The sequence below is a fragment of the Lissotriton vulgaris genome, chromosome 2_2 (genome assembly GCF_964263255.1).
Source record: "Lissotriton vulgaris chromosome 2_2, aLisVul1.2, whole genome shotgun sequence".
NCBI classification, from domain to species: domain Eukaryota; kingdom Metazoa; phylum Chordata; class Amphibia; order Caudata; family Salamandridae; genus Lissotriton; species Lissotriton vulgaris.
This window is the reverse complement of record NC_141688.1, coordinates 130,228,307-130,253,921: the sequence shown is the minus strand read 5'-3', so window position 1 is coordinate 130,253,921 and position 25,615 is coordinate 130,228,307. Positions and strand designations below refer to the sequence as shown.

At 48.3% G+C, this 25,615-nt stretch overlaps 1 protein-coding gene across 1 annotated transcript in view; it reads right to left on the bottom strand.

Moving 5' to 3' along the window:
• LOC147729146 (uncharacterized) overlaps positions 1-25,615 on the bottom strand; it is a 91,681-nt gene that overhangs the window by 5,088 nt on the left and 60,978 nt on the right. The window contains exon 3 of the mRNA XM_086959446.1: positions 17,482-17,592. Within this exon, the coding sequence (XP_086815572.1) occupies positions 17,482-17,592 (111 nt within the window). The remainder of the gene's footprint in view (positions 1-17,481; positions 17,593-25,615) is intronic.

The following is a 25,615-nucleotide window of genomic DNA, read 5'->3' as shown; positions in this document are numbered from 1 at the left end:
GGGCATCGTTGTGGAGGACTCCATTAAGATGTTTGATTACTCCGTTGACGTAGAGGCAAAACAGGGTCAGTGCAAGGACACAACCCTGTCTTACCCCCCTGTCAACGGGAAATCTAGATGAAAGGGAGCCCTTTTTCCCACACCTGCCCTGCCCAAGGTTTACCTCGTGGAGCCTCATCAAGACCATCAAAAGGTGTGTGGGTATGCCAAGATCAAGAAGGACAGCCCAAAGTTTGGCCCTAGGGACGAGGTCAAAGGCGGAGCGAAGGTCTACAAATACCATATAGAGGCTGCCACCCTCTATGCTCACTGTTTTCCATCATAAAAGTTGGAGCCGAAAAATGTGGTCCACAGTGGAGGTATTTTTCCTAAACCCCGCCTGGTAGGGACTGAGAATTGCAGACTCATCCATCCAATCCTGGATCTGGTCCAGTATGAGTCTGGCAAAAATCTTCAGGGGAACGTCAATAAGGCTGATCGGTCTGTAGTTGGATGGGAGCAGAGGTGAGCCCTTTTTAAATATGGACACTATCTCTGCGCCCAGCCAAGTACAGGGAACAGTCATGCCTCTCAGAATCGCGTTGAACATAATCTGAATATAAGCACCCCAGGTTCCTGGCTCCTGCCTAAAGAGGTCCCCAAGAAGTTTGTCCAGGTCCGGGGCTTTCCCAGGGGCAAGTTTGGAGATGGGATTGCAAACTTCTTGGACCGTAAACATGGTCGCAGCAGGGTGCAATATCACAGCGGCATGAACCGCAGGATCCACTGTGTAGTTGGTGAGGCCCTCTGGAGAATATAAAACCCGCTAGTGCCCTTCCCAAGCTTCAGGGGCTATGTTAGGTTCGTTTGCTGCTTTCAGCTCACCACTACCATTGTTTACTATATTCCAGAATTTACGGAAGTCCTTCGCATCCAGTGCCAATGAAAGATTGGACCATTTTTCGTGGTCCCATCCTTCCTTGGCACAGTTAACTGCCCTCTTGTAATCTACCCTCTTAGTTTTGATTTTTATTCTGTCATTGTCCTTAATGGCCAACAAAAGCTCTTGTTTCGCCCGCCTGCAGGCTGGCGTGTACCAGGAGCTATGAGAAGCCATTTTGGTCCTCCTCGCTACCCGTGGGTTCAGAAGCTCAGCCAAAGTGTGAGAGACCCTATTAATAAGTTCCTCTAGTTGGAATAGATAATCTTGAGATGGAGGTTGGCCGGTTAGTGTTGCGAGCTCATTGAACATGGGTAGAATTGAATTATAGAGATTTCCTAATAATTCCGGATGTTCAGCTAGTTTGTGCCAGCTAACTCTACGTCTATCATTAGAGACAGTAAGATTACCGTCGTTCCCTTCATAGGATGCAACATCGCTTCCACAGCGGTGGGGTAGACCCAATTTTAAAATAAGAGCATTATGGTCACCGTCTGCTCTTGTAACAACTGTAAAATCAATGACCAGAGACCACAGCCTTGTTTCCACCAGTATGTAGTCTAGAACAGACATCTGTCCTGGTTTATTATAGGTGTATTTAGCAGGGGTATCAGAAGGAGTGCGGCCGTTACAAGCCCGTAAGGAGTAGTTTAGGGTGAGAGACAGAATTTGAATTGCTACCGGGGTCCAAGCCTTTGGAGAGGGAGCCTGGATCGCAGGTATGGACCAGTGCTCGTCCTCTGCAGTAAGTGCATCATCTTTTAGACCTTTAAGGGGTTCATAATGACAATTCAGATCGCCACCCACCAACAGTCGGGTGCCAGTCGGAATAGTTGGGATAAAACAGAAGAGGTCCTCAATAGGACTGGATTCACTAGTTGGATTTGCGGGGCGAGAATTTACATTGATTAGTGCAATTTTTGATGCATCTGGCCAAGTAAAGACCACACACTGAATGTCTATCGAGTTAGTGTTCAAGACCTTAATTGTACAACCAAGGTGGATACCCACCCAAATGGTGAGGCCCCCGGATGGGCGGCCTCTCCCGCCCCAGGCAGCCGGGACAAAAAATGTAACTAAGCCTGTCCGATGTAACTCAGTGCGTGCCCATGTCTCCTGAAAGAGACAAACGTCACTTTCGTCCACAAAAGAGCCCCAATCAGGGCAGGTCAATTTACTGGGGAGCCCGGCCAGATTCCACGATAATATTTTGAGGGAATTTGGGCCAGGACCCTCAGCCCTTTCCCTGGTTGAAATCATGCTTCCCATGTTGGTCCCCGCCGCTGGGTGGACTAGGGGCGAGGGGATGTTAGTGGGCACAACTACAGAAAGACAGGGGTAGATACGACTGCCAATTAGGTTCCTATTGTTAATACAATTAAACGAGAGTATTGGTGTAGGCTCCCTTCTCCCGCCCACCCTCCTTGGCATGCTAGTACTAGATCTTTTCCTTTTATCTGGGAGGCCAGCCAGTGTCTTGTCAGCCATAACGATATCAAGCACTACACCCCTTGAAGTCCCCTGATTGGGCCACCGTCAGTCCACCTGATCTAAACCACTAAACCTATTTTGTAGGCTTATGGCCGATGGACCTGGAAGGTCTCTGTGCCACCCCGAACCACTTCCTCCCTTCACTCGATTCCAGGGTTGCTCAGAGCCTTGGCTGATGGCAGTTTGCCCCTGGGGATAGAAGTATGACAGGGGGAGCGCCTGTATAGCTGTGTTCGTGTGAGACAGACCCCAATGGCAAATGTGAGACACCGTCCGTGTGTCTCTGAAATTAATTAACACGCAATCCCCATTTAGATCCTTTGCCCTGATACCCAGCCAGGAAACCCTTCGAACAAGTAATATTTCACTGGTTACAGTTGGTGGCAGGGGCCTGTGTTTGTTGAGCCAGTCTGTAACCTTGTTTTTAAGAGAGGTATACGACTCCTCTTTCTCGTTAGCCAATACAGGGACCCCTGCTAAAACCCCACATAAGGGCTGGAATCTGGTGGTAGATTGATTTGAACGGACTTTGGGTTGCCTGGACATTGTGACTGTATAGGTGGGTTAGGGCCCTTACTTAATACGGGTTTTGGCCGTAAGTTTAGGTCCTGGTTAGCATTGGGAGCAGCAACTACACACCCCAGTGGCCCTGCGCCCATTGACCTGCCCTCCTGGCCTAACAATTCAGCGCCGGTGTCCTGTAGAACAGGCCCAGCCAGACCCCGTCCATCCCAATCAGTTGAAATCACAGGTAGACATTTGTCAACATCCCTCTTCTGGGTTCCTACCGCCCCCTGGCATGGATTAGAAGCGTTAGATAAAAACAATAAATTTGCTTCAATTGCAGCTAATCTCGCAATAAGGGGGGACAAGAGGTCAGAGAAGACAAACCCCACTTTAGTCCAGAAGTCATTGTTCATAGTAGGGACTTGAACATTTTGTGGAACACCGCTCGTGAGTTCCACATCAGTGGGCACATCATCTTCTGATTCTCGTCGACCTGGGGTTTGAGACTCAGATTCCTCCAGCCTTCTACTTCTTTGTTTAACAGAGGACTTTTTTGGACAATTACCCATGTCCCGTTTCTTAATCTGCTCTTTTGGGCTTAGGTGAAGGAACTTTTCTCCTTAATGGTTGGGCAGTCATTGACCTTGTTTTCGGGTGTGATGATTCAGCTGGTTGCCTTGAGTTTATTACAAGGGGTGTCTGAGTGCTTTCCGAAGAATTTGTCAGCCTGGGGGGGGGGGGGAGGGATGGGGTACGCAGGGCTCTGTGCAGATGAATTGACAGATATGAAGGCAGTCCCCAGCTGGGGAGAATGGACAAGCGTGCTCATCGATAGCCGCTGTTCTGCAACTGCTATTTCTTGCTTAAGAACATTCGATGCTTTAGTAAAAATATAGTCCAAAGTTCCCATCATACCCCCGCTTTTCAAATTCGTCTTGTCCTTATTGGCACCCATCGCCATCTCTGCTAGATGATCAACAATTCAGACCCCCTATTGATAAGGTACTGGTCTTACCGGCCAACTTTATACTTCCGTTTTTCAGTCCAGATGTTAGGGAATGGGGCCGGCCCGGCCTTCTCCGGTCTCGAACGGGCTCAAACGGGCCCACCCTTGGCCCGGGCTTCGCCCGGCGCGCGCCCGCGGGACAGAAATGAGGGGCTGATTAAATACGCCTGCTGTGGTCAGGGGCATGGCGGTGGTGCAGCGCTCGAACCGGTGTCTCCTGGGGAGCATGGTTCTCCCCTGACGGGTGCCCTGCTGTTGCCTGCTGCAGAGTCGGGTAAGGCTGCGAGCGTCTCCCACGGAGCGGGAGACGTGAGAAGTAATTATGCAGGTGATATCAGGGCGTGGCGGTGGTGCACCGCTCGACCCGGTGGCTCCTGGGGAGCGTGGTTCTCCCCTGACGTGTGCCTGCTGTTGCCTGCTGCAGAGTCCGGTAAGGCTGCGAGCGCCTCCCGCGGAGCAGGAGACGCGAGAAGTAATTATGCAGGTGAGGTCAGAGCGTGGCGGTGGTGCAGCGCTCGACCCGGTGTCTCCTGGGGAGCGTGGTTCTCTCCTGACGTGTGCCCCGCTGTTGCCTGCTGCAGAGTCCGGTAAGGCTGTCAGTATTGCCAGTTGTTTGCTGTTGTTTTATTGATGTTATGTTATATTAAAATATTTATAGAGTTCATGGCTGTCCCAGCAATGGGACGTCCCAGCGTTAAGATAGCAAGGTGGAGTGGGTGAGAGGAGGCGACTAGTGATCAGCGAAAAGCCAAGTCATCACCGCCCTTCTAATGGCCAGGTGGTTGGAAATACTTCTGGTAGAGAGGGGCAGGGAGTTCCAAAGTGCCGGCGAAATCACCTGGAATGAACGCCCTCCAGCTCTGCGAAACCAGGGAACCCTAGCCAGGTGAGGATCAGCTGAGAGCAGGGCGTGCGGGGGAGCATAAGGGAGGCACAAATCGCTCAGGATCGCTGGGCAGAGGCCAGGGAGAATCTTGTGGATGAAGCAGAGGGCTTTGAAGTGAATTTTCTGCTCTATGGGCAACCAATGTAGTCGACGAAGGAGACCAGAAACCGAGAAGTGCTTTAGGAGGGTAAACAAAGTGCGGGCTGCGGCATTCTGGGCCTGCTGGAGCCTTTTGATCACCGACTTATGAGAGCCAAGGAGCAGCGCGTTACAGTGGTCCAACCTAGCCATGACAGTGGCTTGGGCAATCATCTAGCGGGTGTGAGAGTCAAACAGTCCAAAAATGGACTTTAGACCCCAAAGCAAGCCGAAGTAGGTACCTGCTACTGATTTGGCATGAGCATCAAATGAGAGAGCGCTATCCACCCAAACGACCAGATTCTTAACAACCGTTTTAGGCAGAGGGGAGGGGGTGCGAGCTTGGGAGGCCACCAGTTGCTAACCCAGAGAGGGAGGTCTCTCCCTAGAAGGAGGACCTTAGATTTAGTGGAGTTCAACTGAAGAAAGTTGGCCGCCATCCAAGCAGAGATGGCAGTCAGGTCCTCCTGAAATTTTGCAGAGTCCTGGCTAGGGTCACTGGAGAAGTAGAGCACCAGCTGCGTATCATTAGAATATGACACCAAGGAGACATTGATGGGCATATGAATCTGGGGGCTTGGCAGTTCGGGATGGACTGTTCCCATGAGGCACAGGGTCAGACTGATTTGCATATGGCCATGTCTGAACAGGGGTGGCGGAGTGAGCTGGGGGTGAGTGCTTGCAATGTTCAACACTTTGTCCATCATCCCCTTTGGTATTGCTTTGTTCAGCCTAAGTTGGAAGGGTATGCCCAGACATGGGTCCCTTGCTCACTTTGCCACTGGATTCAAGCTAGCCTGGCTGATGACGGCTGATTAGCCAGAAAACGGTCCCAGGATGCTTGTTTCCGGTCCTGGGAAGACATGGCTTGGCAGTTCGGGCTGGACTGTTTCCATGAGGCACAGGGTCAGACTGATTTGCATATGGACAGTTCTGAACTGGGGTGGCAGAGTGAGCTGAAGAATAATGATGGATTAAACCCAGATCAGTTGACTGGGGTGAGTGCTTGTAATGTTCAACACTGGAGTATGGATAATTGAAGGTAAGTAAACCATTTAATTAATAAAACGAATTTTGTAGCGCGCCCTGCATCGCAAAATGCGATGCAGGGTGCGCTACGAAATTTGTTTTATTTATTAAATGGTTTACTTACCTTCAATTATCCATACCCCAGTTTTTAGCACCCCCCACCCTGCCCCGTCTCTCCGTCCCACCGAAACTTACTCCACAGGCCGTGGCTGTCTGCATTGGTTACCCATTCTGGAGAGAGTCAAGTTTAAGGCCCTCTGCATCTCCCAGAAGTCCTTCTGGGAGAAAGGCACGCCCATTAACCAAGCCATTGCTGTGCCATACTGTCCTTATAGAAGCCTTACGCTCGGCTAACCTTATAAAGAGAACAAGAGGTGGCGGCCGCTCCCTCTCTTATAACGCGGCCAAGCTTTGGAACTCACTTCCGCTCCAACTACGTAGGGAATCTAACCATCTTTCCTTCAGTAAACTTTTAAAAACCTGGTTGTTCCAAGCTCACATCCAGAAAAGTCGCCCCCCTAGTCCACGGTCCGCAGATAGCGCGGGGATGCCTTAGGGTAGCTATACGCTTTATAAATGCTTATTCTAGTCTATCCTCTTGTCCGACATGACAGATTACTTGGATATTTCCCACTTTCTCATGGCTCTTATCTCTCCCAAGTTCTTTCCTACACAGATTCAATATCATAAGCATGCTTTGGTTAATTCTTTAAAAAACATACGCAAACAAATCTGGAATTCTGACTGGGTATTTACCACTGTATGTCAGTCCTTCATTCCTCTCCAGTGAGCCTACTGCAATACCCAAAACATGTGCCACTCGGGTTAAAACTTTCTCCAGACATTGTCATCCCACTTGGGAAATTTGCGTGACACATAGGAAAGAAGGAAGGACAAAGTGAAGCTGAACCGTGAGCAATGCACACACAGGGGAGGCTGGAACCTGTGCGTCCACTTCCCTGCATGTTTGAGGAGTCTATATCAGTCAGAGTATCATCAATTATACTGCCATAGCGTGTTAAATTTAAGGTGTCGTGCCCACAGGTATCCAGTTTCCATCTTTCAGTGAGAATGAATATCTCTGAATTTGCCAAACTTAAATAATCACCTACTACTCTGGTTTGTGACACTATCTTAATTATTACTAAATGCTGCTCCTGCATCAAGTTGCGATGTATTCCCAAGGCAGTAGCCCTGGTTGGAAAGGTGACATGCATTCACAATTTCACATAAGAGTATTTTTCCCTGCATTTAGTTTACAATATCAGACCACACTGTAGCACTTTAGTTTGATGAAAGTAAAGAGTCTAACAGTAGTATGTAGTCTGTGCGGAGAAAGGGAAGCAGAGTACAGTTTGTGAAGGTTTTTTGATATTTTGTTCCATACATGGGTACATCCTTGCTAAGGGGTAAATACATCTGGTTCCTGTGTATCTCTGCAGCTGAATCTGACAGATACGGGCAACCTAAGGGTAGTTCTTGGATAGCCCTACTCATCACCGTTGGCAGCGGGGGCATCTTTGCAGCTCCTTGTACCTGGAAGATGGTCTCTCGGTCTGCAACTATCTCAACCGACTCCTTCTAGGTGAACAACAGACCAAATTTCAGCCAGCTGACCCCATCATGAGTTTCTTCAAGTAGGGGGCCTTCTCCTCTCCTATCTAGGCAGTTGGCTCCCTCTTCACCTGCTCAGTCACTGCAGCAACTGTGCTTCCCTTAACCCCACAAGGTAGGTCGCTCCCCTCCGCACAGCACCGCCTTTGTTTCCCTGCCCCAGCTGCCTCTGCTGAGGACATTCGAGGCCATCCACCACCCGCAGGCTGCCACCTGCACCTCATCCCTGGTGGCCAGTGGTAGGCCGTAGGTAGGTTTGTTCATCCTCCGCTTTATTGCTTTTATTGTATTGCCTGTATTTTCATTGTCGTGTCTGTGACTGCTGTTGTCTGTCTTCCACCTTGCCTGTACGTGGTCCGTATCCCTTTGTCTACCCTCTGTTCCCCTCGCTGTCACCGTGCTCTCTCTGCCCGGGTTTCCCTTCTGTTCCCCTGGCTGCCCCCGTGCCTCTCTGCCCATTCTGCCCTCTGTTCCACTCGTTTTTCCCTCGTTTTTTGTGCCTCTCTGCCCTCAGTTCCACTCATTTGTGCCTTTCTGCCCTCTGTTCCACTCATTTTTTTGTGCCTTTCTGCCCTCTGTGCCACTGGTTTTCCCCTCATTTTTGTGCCTTTCTGCCCTCTGTTCCACTCGTTTTTACCTCGTTTTTGTGCCCTTCTGCCCTCTGTTCCACTCGTTTTTTTGTGCCCTTCAGTCCTCTGTTCCACTTGTTTTTCCCTCTTTTTTTGTGCCCTTCTGCCCTCTGTTCCACTCGTTTTTCCCTAGTTTTTTGTGCCTTTCTGCCCTCTGTTCCACTCGTTTTTCCCTCGTTGTTTGTGCCTTTCTGCCCTCTGTTCCACTTGTTTTTTCCTCATTTTTTGTGCCTTTCTGCCCTCCGTTCCACTCGTTTTTCCCTAGGTTTTTGTGCCTTTCTGCCCTCGGTTCCACTAGTTTTCCCTTTTTTTTGTGCCCTCCTGCCCTCTGTTCCACTCGTTTTTCCCTAGTTTTTTGTGCCTTTCTGCCCTTTGTTCCACTCGTTTTTCCCTCGTTTTTTGTGCCTTTCTGCCCTCTGTTCCACTCGTTTTTCCCCAGTTTTTGGTACCTTTCTGCCCTCTGTTCCACTCATTTTTCCCTCCTTATTTCTGCCTTTCTGCCCTCTGTTCCACTCGTTTTTCCCTAGTTTATTTGTGCCCTTTTGCCCTATGTTTCACTCGTTTTTTGTGCCCTTCTGCTCTCTGTGCCACTCGTTTTTCCCTCGTTTTGTGTGCTTCTGCCCTCTGTTTCACTCATTTTTCCCTTAGTTTTTGTGCCTTTCTGCCCTCTGTTCCACTCGTTTGTCCCTTTCTTTGTGCCCTTCTGCCCTCTGTTCTACTCGTTTTTCCCTCTTTTTTTGTGCCCTTCTGCCCCACTCGTTTATCCCTAGTTTTTTGTGCCTTTCTGCCCTCTGTTCCACTCGTTTTTCCCTCGTTTTTTGTGCCTTTCTGCCCTCTGTTCCACTCGTTTTTCTCTCTTTTTTTGTGCCCTTCTGCCCTCTGCTGCACTCGTTTTTCCCTCGTTTTTTGTGCCTTTCTGCCCTCTGTTCCACTCGTTTTTCCCTCGCTTTTTGTGCCCTTCTGCCCTCTGTTCCACACATTTTTCCTTCGTTTTTTGTGTCCTTCTGCCCTCTGCTCCACTCGTTTTGCCTTGCCCGTCTGCCATCTGTTCCACTTGTTTTTTCCTAGTTTTTGTGCCTTTCTGCCCTCTGTTCGACTCGTTTTCCCCTAATTTTTTGTGCCTTTCTGCCCTCTGTCCCACTAATTTTTCCCTCGTTTTTTGTGCCTTTCTACCCTCTGTTCCACTCGTTTTTCCCTAGTTTTTATGTGCCCTTGTGCCCGGTTTCCCTCATTTTTTTGTGCCTTTCTGCCCTCTGTGCCACTCATTTTCCCCTCTTTTTTTGTGCCCTTCTGCCCTCTGCTCCACTCGTTTTTCCCTAGATTTTTTGTGCTTTTCTGCCCTCTGTTCCACTCGTTTTTGTGCCCTTCTGCCCTCTGTTCCACACATATTTCCCTAGTTTTTTGTGCCTTTCTGCCCTATGCTCCACTCGTTTTCCCCTCGTTTTTTTGTGCCTTTCTGCCCTCTGTTTCACTCGTGTTTCCCTCATTTTTTGTGCCTTTCTGCCCTCTGTTCCACTCGTTTTTCCCTAGTTTTTATGTGCCCTTGTGCCCTCTGTTTCACTTGTTTTCTTGTGCCTTTCTGCCCTATGTGCCATTCGTTTTTCCCTCTTTTTTTGTGCCTTTCTGCCCTCTGCTCCACTCGTTTTTCCCTCGGTTTTTGTGCCTTTCTGCCCTCTGTTCCACTCGTTTTTCCCTAGTTTTTATGTGCCCTTGTGCCCTCTGTTTCACTTGTTTTCTTGTGCCTTTCTGCCCTATGTGCCATTCGTTTTTCCCTCTTTTTTTGTGCCTTTCTGCCCTCTGCTCCACTCGTTTTTCCCTCGGTTTTTGTGCCCTTCTGCCCTCTGTTCCACCCATTTTTCCTTCGTTTTTTGTGTCCTTCTGCCCTCTGCTCCACTTGTTTTGACTTCTTTTTTTGTGCCCTTCTGCCATCTGTTCCACTCATTTTTTCTTAGTTTTTTGTGCCTTTCTGCCCTCTGTTCGACTCGTTTTTCCCTAATTTTTTGTGCCTTTCTGCCCTCTGTTCCTCTCGTTTTCCCCTAGTTTTTATGTGCCCTTGTGCCCTGTTTCACTTGTTTTTTTGTGCCTTTCTGCCCTCTGTGCCACTCATTTTTCCCTCTTTTTTGTGCCCTTCTGCCCTCTGCTTCACTCGTTTTTCCCTAGTTTTTTGTGCTTTTCTGCCCTCTGTTCCACTCGTTTTCCCTCGTTTTTGTGCCCTTCTGCCCTCTGTTCCACACATATTTCCCTCTTTTTTTGTGCCTTTCTGCCCTCTGCTCCACTCGTTTACCCTCTTTTTTTGTGCCCTTCTGCCCTCTGTTCCACTCGTTTTCCCTTGTTTTTTGTGCCTTTCTGCCCTCTGTTCCACTCGTTTTCCCCTCGTTTTTTTGAGCCTTTCTGCCCTCTGTTCCACTCGTGTTTCCCTCATTTTTTGTGCCTTTCTGCCCTCTGTTCCACTCATTTCCCCCTCATTTTCTGTGCCTTTCTACCCTCTGTTGCACTCGTTTTTCCCTAGTTTTTATGTGCCCTTGTGCCCTCTGTTTCACTTGTTTTCTTGTGCCTTTCTGCCCTCAGTTCCACTCGTTTTTCCCTCGTTTTTTGTGCCTTTCTGCCCTCTGTTCCACACGTTCTCTTTTTTTGTGCGCTTCTGCCCTCTGCTCCACTTGTTTTTCCCTCATTTTTTGTGCCTTTCTGCCCTCTGTTCCACTCGTTTCTCTCTTTTTTTTGTGCCCTTCTGCCCTCTGCTCCACTCGTTTTCCCCTCGTTTTTTGTGCCTTTTTACCCTCTGTTCCACTCGTTTTTCCCTCGGTTTTTGTGCCCTTCTGCCCTCTGTTCCACACATTTTTCCTTCGTTTTTAGTGTCCTTCTGCCCTCTGCTCCACTCGTTTTGCCTTCTTTTTTGTGCCCTTCTGCTATCTGTTCCACTCGTTTTTTCCTAGTTTTTTGTGCCTTTCTGCCCTCGGTTCCACTTGTTTTTCCCTCTTTTTTTGTGCCCTTCTGCCCTCTGTTCCAATCGTTTTTCCCCTAGTTTTTTGGGCCCTTGTGCCCTCTGTTTCACTCGTTTTTTGTGCCCTTCTGCTCTCTGTTCCACTCGTTTGTTCCTCTTTTTTTGTGCCCTTCTGCCCTCTGTTCCACTAATTTTTCCCTAGTTTTTTGTGCCTTTCTGCCATCTGTTCCACTCGTTTTTCCCTCGTTTTTGTGCCTTTCTACCCTCTGTTCCACTCATTTTTCCCTCGGTTTTTGTGCCCTTCAGCCCTCTACTCCACTTGTTTTTCCCTAGTTTTTTGTGCCTTTCTGCCCTCTGTTCCACTCGTTTTTCTGCCTTTCTACCCTCTGTTCCACTCATTTTTCCCTCGGTTTTTGTGCCCTTCTGCCCTCTGCTCCACTTGTTTTTCCCTAGTTTTTTGTGCCTTTCTACCCTCTGTTCCACTCGTTTTTCCCTCGGTTTTTGTGCCTTTCTGCCCTCTTTTCCACTCGTTTTTCCTTCGGTTTTTGTGCCTTTCTGCCCTCTGTTCCACTCGTTTTCCCTCTTTTATGTGCCTTTCTGCCCTCTGCTCCACTCGTTTTTCCCTCATTTTTTGTGCCTTTCTGCCCTCTGTTCCACTAGTTTTTCCCTCGTTTTTGTGCCCTTTTGCCTTCTGTTCCACTTGTTTTTCCCTCTTTTTTGTGCCCTTTTTCCTCCTGTTACCTTCGTTGTCCCTCACCTCCCTCGCTTCTGCATTCCCGCCCCGCTGACTGCCTACTGCCCATTCGCTTCCCCCGCCTCCCAGCTGCTCCTCCCTCCAACCTCTCCATATAGGCGGGCCGCTGCGTGGTGAGGAGAGCGACCCTTGACCCCACCAGGTAGGTCGCTCCCCCTCCACTCAGCACCGCCTGTGCCTCCATGCCCCAGCTGCTGAGGACGTTCGAGGCCCTCCACCATCCGCAGGCTACCACCTGCGCCTCATCCCTGGTGGCCAGTGGTAGGCCTTAGGTAGGTTTGTTCATCCGCCGCTTTATTGCTTTTATTGTATTGCCTGTATTTTCATTGTTGTGTCTGTGACTGCTGTTGTCTGTCTTCCCCCGCTGTCTTCCCTCTGTTCCCCTTGCTGTGCCCATGCTCTCTCTGCCCGGTTTTCCCTTCTGTTCCCCTCGCTGGCCGTGTGCCTCTCTGACCGTTCTGCCCTCTGTTCCACTCGTTTTTCCCTAAATCTTTGTGCCTCTCTGCCCTCTGTTCCACTAGTTTTTCCCTCTTTTTTTGTGCCTTTCTGTCCTCTGTGCCACTCGTTTTCCCCTCGTTTTTTGTGCCTTTCTGCCCTCTGTTCCACTCATTTTTCCCTCTTTTTTTGTGCCTTTCTGCCCTCTGTTCCACTCGTTTTTCTCTAGTGATTTTGTGCTTTTCTGCCCTCTGTTCCACTAATTTTTCCCTCGTTTTTTGTGCTTTTCTGCCCTCTGTTCCACTAGTTTTTCCCCTTATTTTTTGTGCTTTTCTGCCCTCTGTTTCACTAGTTTTTCCCTCGTTTTGGTGCCTTTCTGCCCTCTGTTCCAGTCGTTTTTCCCTAGTTTTTTGTGCCCTTGTGCCCTTTGTTCCACTCGTTTTTTTGTGCCCTTCTGTCCTCTGTGCCACTCGTTTTTCGTGCCTTCCTGCCCTCTGTTCCACTAGTTTTTCCCTCATTCTTTGTGCCCTTCTGCCCTCCGTTCCACTTGTTTTTTTTTGCCCTTATGCCCTCTGTGCCACTCGTTTTTCCCTCGTTTCTGTGCCCCTTTTGCCTTCTGTTCAACTCGTTTTACCCGATTTTTGTGCAACTTTCTTCTTCTGTTACCTTTGTTGTCCCTCACCGCAGCGACCCCTGCGTCCCCGCCCCCTGACTGCCCACTGCCCATTCGCTGCCCCCGCCTTCCGCCTCCCAGCTGCTTCTCCCTCCTACCTCCCCATATATGCCAGCCGCGCCATTGGCGTGCAGAAGGTGCGCCTAAGGCCAGCCCGTCTGCGCCGGTCCGTTCCTGGACCACACCCAGCGCCAGAACCCCTGGCCCCCTCAACAACGACCGCTGCCACTACGACGCCAGCACTCTGCACGCTCTCAACACCAAACGGAGCCACACCTGCTTCAAGGCCACCCCAAAGCGCGCACACAGCCCCTTGACCTGCCGGAACTGCAGCTACACCAGCCTCAGAGCCAACGAACTACCCGCCAAGAAAGATCCCAACCACCTCCGATGCATACTACTGAACACCCGCTCCGCACGCAAGCATGCCGTTGAGCTCTTGACCTGCTCGACACAACATCCCCGGACGTCGCCTTCCTGACAGAGACCTGGTTTAACGACTCCTCCGCACCCGACATTGCAATAGCCATCCCAAACAGCTACAAGATCACCCACAGAGACCGCACCAACGGAGTCGAAGGAGGAATCGCCATAGTCCACAAGAACAGTATCAGGATCTCGACTAGCACCGACGATGCACTCAGCACCGCCGAACACATGCATTTTCAGATCCACACAGACCCTAATACCACCCTCAGAGGCCCCCTTGTCTACCGATCCCCCGGACCCTGCCCCCAGTTCAGCGACTCCATCGCCGACTTGATCAGCACGCACGCTCTGACCTCCAAAGACTACATCCTCCTTGGAGACCTGAACTTTCACCTTGAGAACAACAACTCCACAACCCTGATCAATATCCTCGCCAACCTCGTCTCGTCACAACGCCCACCCACTCCGCAAGCCACAAGCTCAACCTAGTCTTCTCCTCAAGCCCATACGTCTCCAACAGCCACACCACGACCACCACTGCATCCACTTCGCCTTCTAGAAACCCATTAAATACTACCACCGCACCCAACAGATCCCCCGCCGCTGCTGGAGCAAAATCACCGAAGACCAACTACACGCAAATCTCGCTCTAAGCCCACCCACCGAACCCTCCAACACGACGACGCTGCCCACAGCCTCAGATCAATCAATCAATCAGTGACACTTGTAAAGCGCGCTACATACCCGTAGGGTCTCAAGGCGCTTGGGGGGGGGGGGTGCTGCTACTGCTCGAACAGCCAGGTCTTCAGCTTCTTCCTGAAGGAGAGGTGGTCTTGGGTCAGGCGCAGGTCGGACGGGAGGGAGTTCCAGGTCTTGGCGGCCAGGTAGGAGAAGGACCTTCCTCCTGTAGCCGCTCTTCGGATGCGGGGGACGGCGGCGAGGGCGTGGTTGGCTGATCGGAGGTGGCGTTTGGGAGCGTAGAAGTTGACTCGGCTGTTGAGGTAGCTCGGGCCTTGGTCGTGTAGGGCTTTGTGTGCGTGGGTGAGGAGGCGGAAGGTGATTCTCTTGTTGATGGGGAGCCAGTGAAGGTCTCTCAGATGTCCGGAGATGTGGCTGGATCGTGGGATGTCGAGGATGAGTCTGGCTGAGGCGTTTTGGATCCGCTGGAGTCTCTTCTGGAGCTTGGCAGTGGTCCCGGCGTAGAGGGCGTTGCCGTAGTCCAGTCGGCTGGTGACGAGGGCCTGGGTGACGGTCTTCCTGGTCTCTGTGGGGATGCTGGATCGAGGACTGCGCCAACACCCTCGCCCTGCTGAAGAAACCCCCCACAGAGACAGCAGCAAGAGGGTCATCTGGTTCACCCCAGAACTCCTAGCCTCCAAGCAAGCCTGCCGGAACCTAGAGAAGAAATGGCACAGTGAACAAACTCCGGACAGCCACGCAGCACACAAGGGCGCCATCCACAACCACCACCACCACCTCATCAGGGCGGCCAAGAAGACCTCCTTTAAAGACTGCCTCGACAACAACGCACACAATAGCAAGGAGCTCTTCAACATTGCTAAGGAACTCTCCAACCCCAGCTCAAACACCAACGACATCCCGCCGTTGCAAGCCCTGTGTGACTCCCTCCCCACCTTCTTTCACTGCAAGATAGCAGACATCCACGACAGCTTCAACACCCAGACAGCCCCAACAGACAGCAACACAACAGACCCTCGTACACCATCGACCACGACCCCCTGCTAACCTGGGCCAGCGGGAGCATCGATGACACCATCAAGACCATGCGCTCAATCCACTCCGGCTCTCTGTCGGACCCCTTCCCGCACCACGTCTTCAACAGAGCAAGCAGCACCATCGCACCCCACCTGCGCAACATCATCAATCTCTCCCTCGAGACCGTGACCTTTCCAGAGATCTGGAAACACGCTGAGATCAACGCCCTACTCAAAAAACCTACGGCAGACCCAAGAGACCTTAAGAACTTCCGGCCCATCTCTCTGCTCCCCTTCCTGGCCAAGGTCATCAAGAAAACCGTCAACAGACAGCTAACCCGATACCTCGAAGAAAATAGAATCCTGGACCCTTCCCAGTCAGGGTTCCGCAGCAACCACAGCACTGAGACTGCCCTCTTCGCTGCCACTGACGACATCAGGACCCTGCTGGACAACGGCGAGACTGCAGCTCTCATCCTCCTAGACCTCTCTGCCGCCTTCGACACCGTCTGCCACCGCACACTACGCGCACGCCGCAGGGATCCGAGACAAAGCTCTGGATTGGGCCACCTCCTTCCTCCCCGGCAGAACCCAGAGCGTCCGCCTCCCCGCATTCCATTCCAAAGCCTCCGAGATCCCCTGCGGCATACCCCAGGGATCCTCCCTCAGCCAGACGCTGTTCAACATTTACTTGGCCCCGCTCGCACACGTAGCACGACCTCAACATAATCTCCTACGCCGACGACACTCAGCTGATCCTCTCCCTCACCAAGGACCCCATCACAGCCAAAGACAACCTCCACGAAGGAATGAAGGCAGTTGCCGACTGGATGAAGACCAACCGTCTGAAGCTGAACTCTGACAAGATGGAGGCCCTCATCCTCGGCTCCAACCCTTCAACCTGGGACGACTCCTGGTGGCCGACGGAACTGGGGGCAGCCCCGACACCCACCGACCACGCACGCAACATGGGAGTCATCGTCGACTCAACGCTCTCTATGACCAAGCAAGTCAACGCCGTCTCCTCCTGCTGCTTCAACACCCTCCACACGCTCCGCAAGATCTACAGATGGATCCCGACAGATACAAGAAAGACAGTCACCCAGGCCTTCATCAGCAGCAGACTTGACTACGGAAACGCTCTCTATGCGGGAGCCCCGACCAAGCTCATCAAACAACTATAACGCATCCAAAACGCCTCGGCACGACTGATCCTTGATGTACCACGCCACCGCCACATCACCCCCCACCTGAGAAACCTGCACTGGCTCCCCGTCAACAAGAGGATATCCTTGAAGCTCCTCACCCACACACACAAGGCACTCCATAAGACTGGCCCAGCCTACATCAACACACAGCTCTCCTTCTACATCCCAAACCGCCAGCTATGCTCCGCCGACCACTTACTCATCACCGTCCCGCGCATCCGAAGAACAACCACCGGTGGGAGAGCCTTTTCCCACCTCGCCGCCAAGACATGGAAGACCCTCCCACTGAGCCTACGACAGACCCAAGACCTGCTGACTTTCAGGAGGATACTCAAGACCTGGCTGTTCGATCAGTAGTGGCCCCCACCACCCCCACCCCCCAGCACGTTGAGACCCTAGCGGGTATGTAGTGCACTTTACAAATGATTGATTGATTCCAACACACGGGGTTTAGTCCAAGCGCTCTATAAGCACTGACACAAGTAAAGGTCTTTTCCTTGCAAATATGGCTCGCCAAACTAGCCTGCCGGATCACCATAGAGTCCAGAGGAAGTAAACATTACTGGTTTGGGAGGATCAGTATTGATCCCACTTTGGAGGCACAGGCTGGACATTTAGATCTAAAGGGGTTAGTTCTAATGCTAAGCATGTTGAGATTATTCAGGGCCTCGCCCTGTATTGGTAGAGCAGAGGAGGCAATGGATACATCATTTCAGACTGGACTGTTGAGATCAGCTGAAAATAATGGTGCAGCTCGGGGCAGTAATGGCAGGTGCAGACCTTCTGCTTAAACGTTTTAAGGTTTGTCTATCTACTTTTCCATTTTAAAGTTAGACCATTCTAACCTTAGTGAGTGGCGTGTTCTAATAGCATTATAGCCCTTCTGCCTCAGGTAATACCAAATGTGAAATGCCCTACAGTCCTTATAAGTCCTGGCCTGAGCTGGGGTCTGTAATTTTGATTAGTGCTTTTAATAACCCTTACAGCCCACAGCAGTGAACTATAATTATTTAATAGAACAGTGTATCTACATTAAACACATCTGTAAGAACTCTGTACATAAAAAACACGTGCATTCACAAATGTTTACATCCAATATTGCTTTACCTTCTGTAAGTCTGGCTTTGCCTCCTGTGGGCTGACACAGAACAGTGGAGCATCCTACACACAACACAACCGTCTGTGCATGGCTGAACACTGTGGTGATCTTATAGCAGCCTGAAAGAAATGTTACAAATGTTTAATATTACAGTGCCTCCCATACCACACACAGTCAATCAAAGGCTCACAGTGCTAAAAAAGCACCATGTGAGGTTGTTAGTGTGAAGCAGATGGCATACATTGTGGTGGTATGAAATCTGCAGTAGTACTCTTTAATAATGTACTAATGCATTCATAAGGTACATTATGAACCACACCTACCCAAAGAGGAAAATATAGTTACTTATTAATCGGTGCACACAACAATCAATAAAGTGAGGCTTTATGTAGGTCTGTATGTGATATCTGTATGGGGCTAACTTAACAAAAAAAAACTACAGAGAACAGAGCACAATCTAAGTGGGCGGCTGGGTTACTAGAGTGGAGGTGGACTATTTACTGTTTAGTAATGCAGTGGTCCTTAAATGGGTGTTTAGTCAGGTCCAAATTGAAGGAGGACATGCGTGGTCTTGATGCACATAGTAATGTCACTCCAGATCCTGGGTGCGTAAATGATGCTGTGGCCAAAGTTAGTTCATTCTTGCACTTCTTCTTTAATCTGTGATGTGCTGGAAGTGGTGTACCTATGTCCAAACTGGCGCAAAGTATACAGGGCCGCCCTAATAACTCTAGGGAACCTGGACTTCGACCTACAATTTAAATAACGGTTCCCTGCGCTACATATAAAGCCGTGCAGCGTTTGATTAAGCACAAGAATTATTATTTCACTAGTGGTGATTGAAAAAAAGAAGTTCTTTACGTCAAATTTATTGATGCATTTCTCAGTCTCCCAAAATATTGTCCAAAATGTTCACACACTTAATTACTTCCTAAAATAGAACAATCTTTTTGTGAAGCACGTTCTCTATTTATTATCTTGATACTTTTTTACTCAAGCCACTATTGCTCATCCGGTCACAAAGTGCAAAGTCCACAATTCATATCTGTGAAAAGCGACATAGTCCTTCATAGGCGTTTTAAGTATGGGTGGAGCAGGGTTCTCTAATACATGGCCAATAAATTGCACATCCTGCTCATCACAGAATGGTAAAACTGGCACTAATAGCCTCACGCATTATTATCTAGAAGGATCATCAAACGGGATTAGAAAGTATGGAATAGGCAGGTCTAGTAATAGGTACTCAGAGAGAGCTAGTCATAATGACCTTCAATAGAAACAGCAATGAGGATCATGCAGAATTATGGCCCATTACTGTGCCTGCCACGCAGGTATCCATTCCATTCTGGCTGCACAAAAGGCCCCCATCCACATTCAACAGAAACAGCTGCTACCCTTCACTTCAATATTTAACCCCGATTCCCCCATCGTATGTCATCTAATCCTCCTAAGTGGCAAGCCCTATGGCATCTCCAATGTACCCATCATGCGCATGCCCACTACATTTGCCACGTATTAATTCCACTCAAGCCCAGTAGGATCCATTCCACCCAGCCCTGGTGGTATTTGTCAACAGCTCATACCACTCAGGACCACAGCTGCTGCCTTCCAAAAGTCACAGAACCTATAGCATCCACCTCAATCGTTTCCTAAGAACCAAGCCCACAGTGGCTTCCATAACACTCATACCAATGTATGTCCCCATGTCGTCCACCCGGACCACTCGGGCATCACATCATGGCCATTTTATCAACATCTATCATCTAGAGCCCCTATAGTCACTTTCTAGGAGTCAATATTATCCTGGCCTGCAAAAGAGCCTCTTATATAGATCCATGCATTCGACCTATTCAGAAGCCCTAATATGGCACCCTTCCAACCAGCCCTCTTATCCTCCAACGAACCAAACCCACAGTAACGTCATTCAGCTAGATCTTTTTTCTTCCATCCAGACCCTTACAATTGACTCCCTTCATCCTGCCCTCAACTGTACCTCCAAGGCCACTGTAGTACCCCCCTACCACCAAAGCCCCACAGTAGCCTCATTCTGCCATGGCCAAACAGATCACTGACCATATTTGGTTCACAAGTCCCATAGGCTCAGCGCGGAAACTGATCTACAGATGTTCATAAGAAGTATGATTAGAGAAGACCACTGAGATGGACATCTGACCAGGAAATTCAAGTCAGAAGCGCAAGTCATTTTACTAAAGTATGGTTCTAGAATTGCACCTTATCGTCCATCATTGAGATCTCACACTTAAAATGCAAAAGTTTTTTATTACCAAATTCTCCAAGAACATTTATCAGCAATGCTACATTTTCCTAGAAAGAGCGGGTCAAAATATTATATATATATATATATTATATATATATATATATATATATATATATATACATATATTCCAAAAACACAGGTTGCCCCTAGAGATGCCTCACACAGTGAAGGAAGCAGCACACCACATGCAGGCAGCAAAGCCCGGCCGCGAGATGCCCCGACGTCTTAGGCGGATCCAGCGTGATGGAATCACCATCACGAGGTATGGACAGTGGAGGGTTCTCGCATGCAGAGATACTAGCACCGTGACGTGGTGTCTGCATCACATTCACCGTACATGGATGTTTATTTTTTTGAAGGCAGGAACGCTAACCACTTGGTAAAAGAACTGCTAAGAGTCTTTGTGGTTATATTGGGGATGGACTAAAACTACCAGCATGCCATTTCCACAACGCCCACTGGGGCGGGACTGTGTATGATTAAAAAAGCGTTTCTTAATGGCTGTTTCCTGCCTGATTAATTGCCAATGATCAAGAGCTGTCTTAAGCTCGAAACGCGTTTGGCCGTTTGGATTGGATGCAGCCTGCGTATCGATTTGCTGCCTGCATGTGGTGTGCTGCTTCCTTCACTGTGTGAGGCATCTCTAGGGGCAACCTGTGTTTTTGGTATATATATATATATATATATATATATATATATATATATTAGTGCTCCATTACTTCCCAGATAAACGTATGCTTTTTAAGTTAAAAACAATATATATATATATGTGTGTGTGTGTGTGTGTTTCTCTCTCTCCACTGTGAAATTGAACTTAAAAAGAATACGCTTATCTGGGACGTAATGGAGCACTGCACATATAAGTGGTGTTCGACTGATGTTACACGGATCACGAGCAGAGAAGAGGAATAGTGTCAGAGTCTCATTTCAGGGTGGGATACACAGTGGGTTTCATAATGATGCTCGATGAGGTGCTCCTTGTAGAGATGAGTTCCCTGCTCCTTCCTAAAGTACAAATGTGAAGGAGCTTGAGCCGTGACGTCATGTTGTGCCACAGCCTAAGAGCTGAACTTGAGATGGCTTGTGTTCTAGTCTTTTGCTTTTGCATCTCTTCAGTATGGCAATATTTTTGTAGACTATACCTTGGACATGATATTTATGTCAGACGATCTTCTAACAACGATATTCTGATACATACCATGAGAGCTTTATTATATGAGAAGACATACAGCATTAAAGGCAGAAAGTAATCGCAAAACGGCTGATAACGCCACCTGTCCATTGCCCAAAGATGCAAGATACCTTGTGCCTAATTCTCCAGGCTTCCGCTTTGGAACAGGAATCAAGCTGGAAGGATACACCTCCTTTTGAGTTCACTCCCCAATAAAAGGGAAAACAGGCTAGCTGCCAGCTTCCGGTGACCAAAGAATTGAAGCTGGAACCCCAAATAACAGTTTGACCAGGTGTCAGACTCCTGAATCAAGCACTGATTCATGCATAATAGCCCTAGCGTGCTTTCACAGTCAGTTTGTGCAAGTATCAGGTAATGAGTGGGATCCCAGTGGAAAGCTTATGTCAAGAAGCTTTCCAGAAATGTTGCCAGACTCCTTCCACGTGTCATGCTGCTCCTGGTGAGTATGTGTGAGACTGTTGGAGGGTGAGAGGGCTGAGATGAGTTATCACCATTATCCACGGTTGTGACTGAAGCCAATTGAGGGACTTTGAAATACCTATATGATGCCCAGGTCTAGGCTCAAGGCTCTTGGGCAAATGCTGGGACTAGGGCTCTGATCATAACACCCAGCGTAGTTCCTTTGGGTTCTGAGGGAAGTGATCGTATTCCTTTACGAGTCAAAGGGCAGCAGCATTCTTGGTTGACGCCAGGTGCGTCGGTCAATACAGGCGAGTTAGGCACTGCCACCATCTGGATGGGAAATAACGACTTCTCAGACAGAGGTTCTGAAAGCTGCCTCGGGAAGATCTGGTTTAGTTTGGCAGATGAGCAATAGCTGTTGCCAGACAGTTTGTGTCTTTTCACTGAGGTGTGTTGTAAAGGGAGTTTGTGTCTTTTCACTAGGGTGTGTTGTAAAGGGAGGTCGGTCGAAATGATTAAAACCTAGGGAGACTTTGTTGCTGATGCCTTGGCATCTAGGTTTGCTTTAAGTTGTGGACGATCAGAATGAATTGAGTCTTGGTGTAGCTCAAGTTGAGGTAGGCGTCGGACAACTAAGTCTCATGAGCGCCTGGAGATCTCAGTTGAGTATTGTCACTGCTTGATAATAGTTTTAGACAGAGCTGAAAGTCATAGGCATACTGATGAATACTGGTCCATGTGTCACTTGGATGACTCAATGGCTCTAGAGACTGCTGTGGAGAGAATGGACGCCCAGGGTAGTCCATTCTGATTTGGAGGTTCCCATCAGTATAAGTTGGGGCAGACTGGAGTGGTGAGGTATTAGCTAGTGTAAGACAGTCTCCAGTAGGGTTAAAGAGTTGACATTGTTGAAGACCTCTAAGAGATAATGCCGTAACCGGTCATGCGGATGGCATAGTCTACGGCAGGGACTCCTGATGCTGCTGACTGCAGAGTAATCTGAGCCGGAATGGCAGTCGTGAAGAAAGGGGTAGTAACTGATTTGGTCTAGTACACGGGTAGCCAGTTCTCTCTTATATCATATATTAAATATTTTATCTCACTAACCTTAGCACAAGAAAAGAGTTGCATCACCGATGTGCATGTCTAATAAAAAAGGCCTATTTTCACAAAATCATAATTTTCTTCATGTTAATAAAAGGTTGAAAACAATGAGTTGGATCATGAAGGGCTTGATGCCACAGTGTAAATGAGGAAGAGGAGAAAACACATGCACCTTTAATCAAAAATATTAGTGAGATAAAAGACATGGTCCCGAATAAGATGAAGGGGTAAATGTCATCAGATGCAAAATATTAACTTTTAGGTTACAGATATGTAAATAAGTACTTGTCAATCTCTCCTACACTATGGTTCTGAGTGCCTAATTTCTAAGCATGTAAACAGATCCTCAGCCATGTTAGCTATTGGTTTGTGCAGGGACTTGCAGTGTTTGAGTGCTGCCCCAAGCGCAGAGCAGAGCTCTTAGTAGTTTATCAATGATTTAGTGGGCACTCGCTTGTGTCCTAGAATAGCCGGTGAGCAACTAGGCAGGATTTCAGTTTCCCGGAAATGGGCTGCCGGTCAGGCATGTCCATTTAGAATATATGATATCCATTACAGTACCACGTGGATTAGTGAACTTTACCCTAGCTACTCTTCCAAAATGTCATCATCAAGTTACACGTGGAGCTTCCTGGCCGGCGCCAAAAACTGAAGGCGTAATAGGCCTTACCAGAGTAAGCGCCAATGTTCAGGTAAATTCAACTTACGACTGATTGCTTATCTCTAATGAATAGTCTCACAACAGATATGTAAATAGCTACTGCTTAAATGTTTGCACTATCTGTTTTTAAAATGCCTACTTTAACGTGTGTCTCCTATAAGGTCTATGCACTCTTTTTTACACTGGGTTCTTAGCTTAAACACCGCATTGATGACGATAGAATCAGTGATCAATCTGTGAACTTGACAAATACATTTAACCAATTATGACAAACATCTGCCCCTCACTTGTTTACATACTTAGAAGGCTAATAGTGCTTCTCCAGCTCTGGTTCCCATGTACGTGTGCATTAATATATGCCAGCGGTTTGCAGATGACCATATACTCTACTCTTGCACTTTTCACAGTCCGAAGGAGAGATACACTCCTGGCAGCTGCAGCGGATTATAAAATCAGATACCTTTACATTGGCAAAAGTTTACTTTGCAAAGTGGTACTTAAACTGGTAAGTCCTCAAGTACTGTCCCGATTAGTTCTCCCCACTCTTCTCGCTCACATTACATTCTGGTTTCTGTAAACTGTCCCCCACACACCAGTGTTTGTAGAGTACAGAATCCAAGATTAGAAATACTTCTGAGAATTAGAAAATATCTGCACATAGGGCTCACGTGCTCCTTAGGACTTGGCACGTACAATACTGAATACCCAAACTAAAATAAAATACGATTGAATTTGTCCTGATCGGTTGATTTGGATACAATTGTGACAGTGTGAAAAATACCCGCCTATGCGCTGCAAGCCATTTGTGAGCTGTCAGGGGGAGCAGCCTGTGTAGGACTGTGATATACCTGAAACTCAAAAGTGACTGGAAAGACGTGGCCTTTATGTCCTCTTTAGACCTCAGGGTCAATGAGTCAAATACCTTCATTTTAGTGGCTGGTTCGCCGGCTCCCACAAATATACCATCGTTCCATATTGGAGCCCGTAGACTAGCTGTAGTGGAGTCATTCTCGTACCGAAGAGTTGGATTTGACTTTAGACAAACCTGGTCAAATATGGTGGATAGCAGGGTCCAAACAAAGGAACGCACCATGGCGGCAGTAGCTGGCTTTATTAATAGATTAGGCTCAGGACCCCTTACAACAATAAAAAAAAGATTTATAATGCTAAAGTGATCTCGGCAGCCACCAATGGGGCAGGGGTCTGGGGCATAGTTTCTTCTGACTCCTTACAGAGAGCCGAAAACAGGTTTCTGAAGAGGTTAGCCTCACTCCCCCCTCCTTTTCAAACTATGTCACTGATATGGAGCTGGACATGCCTACTGGCTCTGACCTGGTGAGGGTGAACCGATCACGTTGTGGCATTCGAGATGGACCCGGGACACAGTGGGTCTTAATCAATCTATTATATTAAACTGTCTCACAATGGACAAAACTCAAAAGATTCCCTGGTTGGAGTACGCTAAAACAACGTTGTACTCACCAGGAGTTCCTGAATTGTTTGTAAACCCTACCTTGGGCTCAAAGTTCCCCAAGAAGAAGTTAAAAGCATTAGCATTGGCAAAATTAGCGCATGAACAGAATGCCTTTCAGAAGCTAAAATCAACTGTAAATTCCTATCACTCAATCCCACGAGTGATAGGTGGTGAATACTTGCATCTGGACTCAGTAAGGAACCCGCAGCATAGGTTTATTTTATTAAGGTTCCGTGTAAATTTAATCCCCTTAATGCTGGGTTTCCTTCAAAGCAGTCTGCTTTTAGCGATTTGTCAAAATGTCCATGTGACAACTCCTCGGCCCAATCTGATCTCCATTTACTTTTTTTGTGTCATTTTTATAAGAAACAGAGAGCTAGATATATGAAACCTCTCTTAAAAGATCATATTTTTAAACAGTGTCGTGTTGCCCTGTTTTATCTGAAGAAGCTTCAGGAACCTCAAGTTTGTTTTTCTGTAGCCTCCTTTTATGGGCCAGCAAGTATAAGAAACACCTGCTAGAATGAGAGTATCACGCTAATTGTGAGCTTTAATCAAACATACAGAACACAGGATGATGGGCTTTTTTAAATAATTGCTATGTGCGTATTTATTTATTTCCTTTTTATAAATTATAACTGTTTGTGCATGGGTATGAACTTGTATATCGCACTGAGAAGTATATCACCGATTTTTTTTTAAGAAGAAATGTGTTTACTTTGTTGAACTATGTTTGAAATTAGATCGAATAAAGTTATTACACGACTGAGAAGAACTGTATTGGTTGTTGGAACCTGTTTATCTGGGAGGGATAAATGCGGTAACGGTCAGTCGACTGTGGATTAATCACCTTCATATACTGATGAGCCACACAATGACTTCACTTTCCATATCTCACCAACTTATGCAGTTGGTCACTTAACTGTGCGCAGACTCTGCCGCCCTATGATACACTCGTACAGCGCTACACGCAATGATAAGTTGCCAAAATATTCACTTTGCTTGCCCCACCATTTGTGTGTGTCACCAAC